The 7,037-nt window shown below is 61.5% G+C and overlaps 1 protein-coding gene across 1 annotated transcript; it reads left to right on the forward strand.

Moving 5' to 3' along the window:
* The first annotated feature begins 2,469 nt into the window (after nucleotides 1-2,469).
* Nucleotides 2,470-5,626, forward strand: LHFPL5 (LHFPL tetraspan subfamily member 5). The gene is made up of 2 exons (XM_086476510.1): nucleotides 2,470-2,881; nucleotides 5,370-5,626. Exons 1-2 carry the CDS (start codon nucleotides 2,470-2,472, stop codon nucleotides 5,624-5,626), a joined length of 669 nt encoding a protein of 222 aa, XP_086332636.1.
* The last annotated feature ends 1,411 nt before the right edge of the window (nucleotides 5,627-7,037 follow it).

The following is a 7,037-nucleotide window of genomic DNA, read 5'->3' on the forward strand; positions in this document are numbered from 1 at the left end:
GGTGGGCTCGCTTGTGCCTCCACCACGGGGCTGGCAGGCGCTTTATAGCAGGCGTCTCCATCAGCTGATATGGCTGCTCCTATCACACCCCAACCCGTGGCATTGGGGCAGTGCTGCAACACCCTGCCCAGGGCGGGGAACCAGCAATGCCCTTGCTGCCAGGCGGTGCCACGATGGGGACGTCTCGCCCTGTCCCCAGGTGACCATCCTGGACCATCCCAGCTCCTTTGGCCAAAGCGAATACGAAGTGACGCCCCACTCGCCGGGGAGAGATTGCCAGTCCTGCCTCCTCTCCTGCACCCTGGCTGCAGGGAGATGGGCGGGGAGCTGGGGGGGGTCTCCCAGATGCCTTCCTTGCCGGGCATTGCTGATGAGTTCATGGGCAAAGTGAGAGCCAGCTCCGCTCCATGGGACAGCACCCACCCCCAGAGCCTCCATCGCTCCCACGTTAGGATCGCAGATGCCAAGAAACCCACTTGACAAAGCCCAAAGCGTTGGCAGGACCGAGCCCACCCCCCTGCCAGCGGCCCACCAGCCTCACTGAGTGCTCCAGACCCCAGTGTCCCCATCCCATGGGCCACCACAGCCCCCTGCCCTGCCCGGTATTTGCTCCGTGTTTCAGTGCTGGAAGCCGAGGAAAGGCAAACAGCCCTGGGAATGGCACAGCTTTTCACACCCACGTTGGCCCGGCTGCTCCGGGCAATGATTAACGTCTGCTCAGCCCTGGCCTTTGGTGGCTGCAGGGGTGACATTGAACCATGGCGCTTGCCATGGGGTGACCTTCACGCTGGCACGTGGCATCTGGGCCGGGCGGCAGGAGCTGAGCCTTTGCAGTCCCTCGGGACGCGGGGCAGATGTGGCTCCTGGAGAAAGGCCCCAAGGTGGCCACAAGTGTCCCATCAGGGCAGGTTCCAGGGCTGACCATGCTCCGCTGGCAGCAGGACACGGGGTCGAGGCAGAGACCTGGCCCTGCTGCAGGTGCTGGCTGATGCCCCGGGGTGTCCTGGCAGCAGGATGAGCCCTTTCCCTTTCTGCAATAGGGCTGCAGGCGTGGTCCCCTCCTTGCTGGCAGCCCCAGCCAGCCCTGGAGCTGACAGAGGGGGATTCAGGGTCCCCCAGCCCCCCAGTCCAATGATGCAGCACCCCATGCACCCCCCTCCTGTGGGAGAAGACCCTGGTGACACCAGCTGGGAGGGCAGAGGGGAGTAGCTGAGGGGGCACAGCATTCGGGAGACATCCTGGGGCGCACAGCACAGCCCGGGTGGGTCCTGGGGGTCACAGCACAGCCCCTGGCACATCCTGGGGCACATGCTGGAGGGCAAGACTCATCCTGGGGCATGTGGCACATCCTGGGACACATCCAGGGGTGCACAGGGCAGCCCAGGCTCATCCTGACACACATCCTGGGGGTGCACGGCACAGCCCGGGGCACAAAGGACATGATGGGGGGCACAGCGATGCACAGAGCACACCCCGGAGCACACGCCAGGGCACAGGGCGCATTGGGGACAACCCACAGGCACTGGGCACATCCCAGGGTACATCCTAGGGCACAGGGTGCAGGCATGGGGCGCATCCCGAGGGAGCATCCCAGGGATACAGGGCACAACGCGGGGGCGCATCCTTTGGGCACAGGGCACACCCTAGGGGCGCATCCCGGGGGTGCAGGGCACATCCCAGAGGCTCATCCTAAGGGGACATCCCGGGGACACAGGGCCCGTTCCAGAGGCATAGCCCGGCGGCACAGAGCTCATCCCTGGGTCCCCAGGTCGCATCCCGGGGGCACAGGGCTCGTCCCGGCGTCCCATCCCGGCGTCCCAGGGCTCATCCCCGCGGCGCATCCCGGGGTCCCAGGACGCATTGGTGGGGCGCATCCTGGGGGCGCATCGTGGAGTCCCAGAGCTCATCCCCAGGGTCCCGTCCCGGGGTCCCCGGACTCATTGGAGGGGCGCATCCCGGGGGCGCATCCCCAGGTCCCTTCCCGGGGTGCCAGGGCTTATCCCCGGGCGTATCCCCAGGGCGCATCCCGGGGGTCCCAGAGCTCATCCCCGCGGCGCATCCCGAGGGCTCACCCCCAGGGCGCATTCCGGGGTCCCAGAGCTCGTCCCCAGGTCCCATCCCGGCGTTCCCGGGCTCATCCCCGCGGCGCCTCCCGGGGTCCCAAGTCCCATCCCGAGCCGCTCCGCCCGGCTCCTGCCGCACCCATCCCGACTCGTGTGTCCGCGTGTGTGTGTGTGGGGGGGGGTGTCGCGCCGGTTCCCCCCGCGCTCGTTGGAGGACCGGGGGTGGGGGTGGGGGTGTCTTGCCGCCGCCCCCCGGGGCGGTCCAGCCGCAGCGCCCGCCGCCGCCGGAGCCTCCCGCCGCCGCCGCTCTCCGCCGGGGCGGGGCGGGGCAGCGCCGGGGGCCCCGGGGAGCGGTGCCGGTGGCGGTGGCGGTGCCGGTGCCGGTGGCGGTGCCGGTGCCCCCGCCATGCCCAAGCTGCTGCCGGCGCAGGAGGCGGCGCGGATCTACCACACCAACTACGTGAGGAACGCGCGGGCCATGGGGGTGCTCTGGGCCCTCTTCACCCTCTGCTTCTCCATCCTGATGGTCGTGACCTTCATCCAGCCCTACTGGATCGGCGACAGCATCGACACGCCGCAGGCCGGGTACTTCGGCCTCTTCTCCTACTGCGTGGGCAACGCGCTCACCGGCGAGCTCATCTGCAAGGGCAGCCCCCTCGATTTTGGCACCATCCCCTCCAGCGCCTTCAAAACCGCCATGTTCTTCATAGGCATCTCCACCTTCCTCATCATCGGCTCCATCCTCTGCTTCAGCCTCTTCTTCTTCTGCAACGCGGCCACCGTCTATAAAGTCTGTGCCTGGATGCAGCTGGCGGCAGGTGAGTGGGGCCGGGGGTGAGGATCGGGGGGCCGGGGGCTGCCAATGGTCCGGCCAGAGCTGCTTTTCCCTCTTTGGCCCCTCCTCTATTCTGCCACAGTGGGGGGCTGGCCAGGAACGGGACACCAGCACACCCTCTGTGCTCCATTTGCTCCCTCTTACTGGTTACCAGTGGGGATTTTGCAGCAAGCGAAGCCTGTCAGAGCAGCTGAGACCCAGCAGACTCGCGGCACACGGGCGATGCTTCCCCCTCCCGTGCTGCTGCGAAACCAGGCGGCACCAACAGCCCAGCCCCAGCCCGGCTCTGCTTACCTGGGGGGGCTTTCACGCCACCATCGCCCGATGCCATCGCTCCGGCTCTGCCCACGGCGCAGCGGGGTCGCGGCTTCACAGCGTCGGTCCGAGAGCACCGAGCGCTGCAGGGCCGGGGTGCGGGGCTCCCTGCTGCGCTCGGGATCCCGTGGGGATTAACGAGGGGTACGGGGATAACGTTTGCTGGGTTATTTGGTGCCTGCAGCAACTGGTGACTCCCTGATGACATACTGGGGAGGTGGAACAGGAGGAGGGGACTGGCCATAGGAGCTGATACCATCACCCACATTTTCCTACTTTTCCACTCATCCCCACATCCCTCCACTCATCCCTGGGGACCTCCAGCCTTCCCCGTCCCTCCCCCAACGCAACGAGACACCCGATAACCTGGCTCCTGCCTTCGCAGCCCCAGCTGAAACCCAAGCCAGCCCTTTGCCGCTCCTGAATCATTCATGCTGGGACCAGCCTCTGCCTCCGCCGTTCCCAGGTGCCCCCATGGCAGGGACACCCCACAGGAGGACGGTCATGGCATGGGGGTTGCTCCAGTTCCTGGCTAAAGCGGCGAGCTCAAGCAAAGATTTAGATAAGAGGCTTGGGGCAGCTCAGCCTCCCAGGGAGCCGGAGCAGGGAGAGGCTTTGCTGTCGTATTTGGGGCTTTTACGTACGTTTTTGTGCTGGATGGGGGAGAGAAACTCAGTGCAGGCAGCTCCAGCCACATGGACGAGCCCGTATCATCCCTGGCAGCCCAGCTGCTCTGCCCCAGACAGGTTTTTGGGAGCTTTGGAGCCACCAGCAGGCCATGCAGGTGCTGCTGCCTTGCTGGGACTTATTTTAAAAGGGGGGCAGGTGACAAGAGGATCCACTTTCTGGCCTTTGATCCGCACCCAGGGTGCGTTTTCACAGGCGAAGCGATTTCTTTCCAGCTTCCCCCATTTCTCTATGCCCCTCCTCTCTGTTAGCTACAGGGAAGAGTAATTAAATACAGGAGAAACCAGACGCTTCTCAACAAAGAGAAACGCTCTCTGCAGCCCTAGGGAGCTGCCCGCTAGCATGCCGCCCTCCTGTCCCCAAACCAAGGGGAAAAAAACATCGGCAAAGGGTGAGGTGACCATCCCCAAAGTGTTTTCTGGAATACCCAGGGACAGAGAAAAGGCGCTGGGACAGGGCAGGGAGCATCTCGCTGCTGCAGGAGGCCGCAGATGTCCAAGAAGGGCAGGGACAAACGGCTGCTTGTCCAGAGCTCCCATCACGGGGTTGTTTCTGGCGTGAGAGAAGCCTGGGAGGACCTCACGCCTGCACAAAAACATGGAAAAGAGCAGTTTCTTCCATGCTCTGCACCAAGATGACAGTGCAGGATGCAAAGAGCCTTCATTAATCACATCCCAAAGCCCCGAAGATGAGCTCAGCTCTTCTCCCTCCCGAGCCTGGTCACTCTTGTCCAGCAAATACAACAATTTCTCTGAGCACGTGGGGAAATAAAGCACTTTTGGGACACGAGCCGCTTGGCAGAAGACGGCCCTTCGGCAGCTCGTGCTGGGTCTGTCGCAACTCCCGTGGCAAAGCCAACGTGGTGAGGGCTGGAGCAGCCGCCGAGGCCGTGTGCGTGTGCCGGGGCCGGGCGATGAGAGCGGCCGCGGGAGGAGCTGGTGGCTCATGGCCGGGCTGGAACCCCGGCAGCTGAACAAGCAGAATTAATCTGCCTGCAAAGCTGCTGCCGACAGCAGCTCTGCCTCCGCAAGCCGTGAGCTGACATCCAGCCACGCACAGGGCAGCAACAAGCTTCTCCACCTTGCACAGACTAAACCCATCCCGGTTTTGGTCGGGGAAGGTTTTTCTTCGGAGGGATGCGGGCAGGGATGCGGGCAGGGATGCGGGCGGAGGGCAGGAGAGGCGTTGCCTGGGCAACGCAGCGATGGGAGATCTGCTGCGGTGCATCCTTCCTGGGGAGTGGCGCCCCGAGCTCGTGGGAAGGCAGCGGGCCGTGTCCTGCTGCAGCAGAGCCCACCCGCGGTGGGCAACCAGAGGGCACCTTTAAGCCCAGTGAGCCAGTCCATGGTATTTTCTCTGTCTGTAGCGCTGTCCTTGTGGCCACGCTGCTCCACCTGCCCTCCCCGCGCGCAGTGGCGGCTCAGGAGGCAGCTCACGGCCGCTGTCATGTCCCCCCTCTCCCCCCGCAGCCACCGGGCTGATGATCGGCTGCTTGATCTACCCCGACGGCTGGGACTCGAGCGAGGTGAAGCGCCTGTGCGGGGACAAGACGGACAAGTACACGCTGGGCGCCTGCACCGTGCGCTGGGCGTACATCCTCTGCATCATCGGCATCCTCGACGCGCTCATCCTCTCCTTCCTGGCCTTCGTGTTGGGGAACCGGCAGGACAACCTCCTCCCCTCTGATTTTAAAGTGGAAAATAAAGGTAAAGGCAGCTGGGGCTGAGCTCGGAGCACCCGTCCTGCTGCGGAGCATTTCCACACCTCCGCTGTTTGCTGTTGCTTCTCCCTCCCGTGGGAGAAGCAGGGGAGCGGTCGTGGTCATCACACTGCAGGTGAAAACACACCTGCACCTCTGTTGTTATCCCTATAGCCCATTAACACAGTAATTATCTTTTTGTTTTACAGAAGAGGGCAATGACTGACAGAGCTGATCACCAGGTAAGTGATGCCCGCAGCGGTTTTTAATGTTTCTTCCCGGCCCAGGTAACATTTTGATTTGTATTTTGATTACTGAAGGATTAACAACAGTACAGATCCTGGGGTCACAGACCCGTTGGTTCTAGTTGTGGTTTACAGGGAAATAGTCTTTGCTTTGCCTCCTGAAACCAGGTAAACATAAATCCTGGCAAAGTGACAAAAAAGCTTAAAATTTGGTCATTCCCCATTTGGCAACAGCTGACCCATTCTTTCTCTTCCCAGGGACACTCAGAGTTCTTCTTCCATCAGCCCTTTTAAGTGACTTTTCCAGGAGCTTTACACTTACCCAGTTCCAGGGATTTTCTACAACTGTTCACCAAAGGGGCCGCTATCGGCTCACAGCTCTCACGGAGTTTATTTGACAGGAAAAGCCCAAACTGGACAGAGGCTGTTTTTTTTTGTTTTGTTTGGGTTTTTTTTTTGAGTCCATCAGCAAACCTAGGGAAGAGGGGAAGGTGGCAAGGTGCTGCTTCTTGGGGTTTGTACTCCTTCTTTCAAGGAAATAACTTCTGAATAAAAAACCCCAACATTAGTGTTTTGGAGTTTGTGCAGCTCCGTGGGGCAGGGGCGATCCTCTGCCCTGTCCCAGGTTACCCTTGTAGGCAAAAAATACCCTGACACAGCCAGCTCCTAGCGAGGCCAGGAGTTGGCTTCCGTTGGGCAACGACAACCAAACACCTTTTAAAAAAAGGACCCTTTTCTGGGGGAGGGGAAAAGCCCCCCCAAACACCTTTGCTGGGCTGCAGGGGGCCTGTAACAGCACCTGCAAACTGCAGCAGATGGCGGCAGCCTGCATCACCTCACTGCACCGGGCGTTAATCCGATTGAGCCGCCACCTCTCATCACCTCCAAGGCCCACCTGCAGCAGCCTCTGGCACGGGGGGTGTCTGAGCAGAGCAGCACATCATCCCATCCAGCTCTTCCCTGGCCAGAACCCACCCTTAGCCCCCATTACCATTTTTATTTCTTTGTTGGTTCCTGCAGCAGTCAATTCCCACTAATAAAAAAAAGTGTTTGAGAAGGGTTTGTTAATGCTCTTTGCGAGGGAAGACAGCAGAGATATGACAGACTTGGAGAAAAACATTTTCAAATGGAAAAATTCCAGCTCTTGGCTACTCTTTTCCCCTGTTAAAACCCATCATGATACCAGCAACAAA

Source organism: Leptosomus discolor, chromosome 21 (genome assembly GCF_034619465.1).
Source record: "Leptosomus discolor isolate bLepDis1 chromosome 21, bLepDis1.hap2, whole genome shotgun sequence".
Taxonomy (NCBI): Eukaryota; Metazoa; Chordata; class Aves; order Leptosomiformes; family Leptosomidae; genus Leptosomus; species Leptosomus discolor.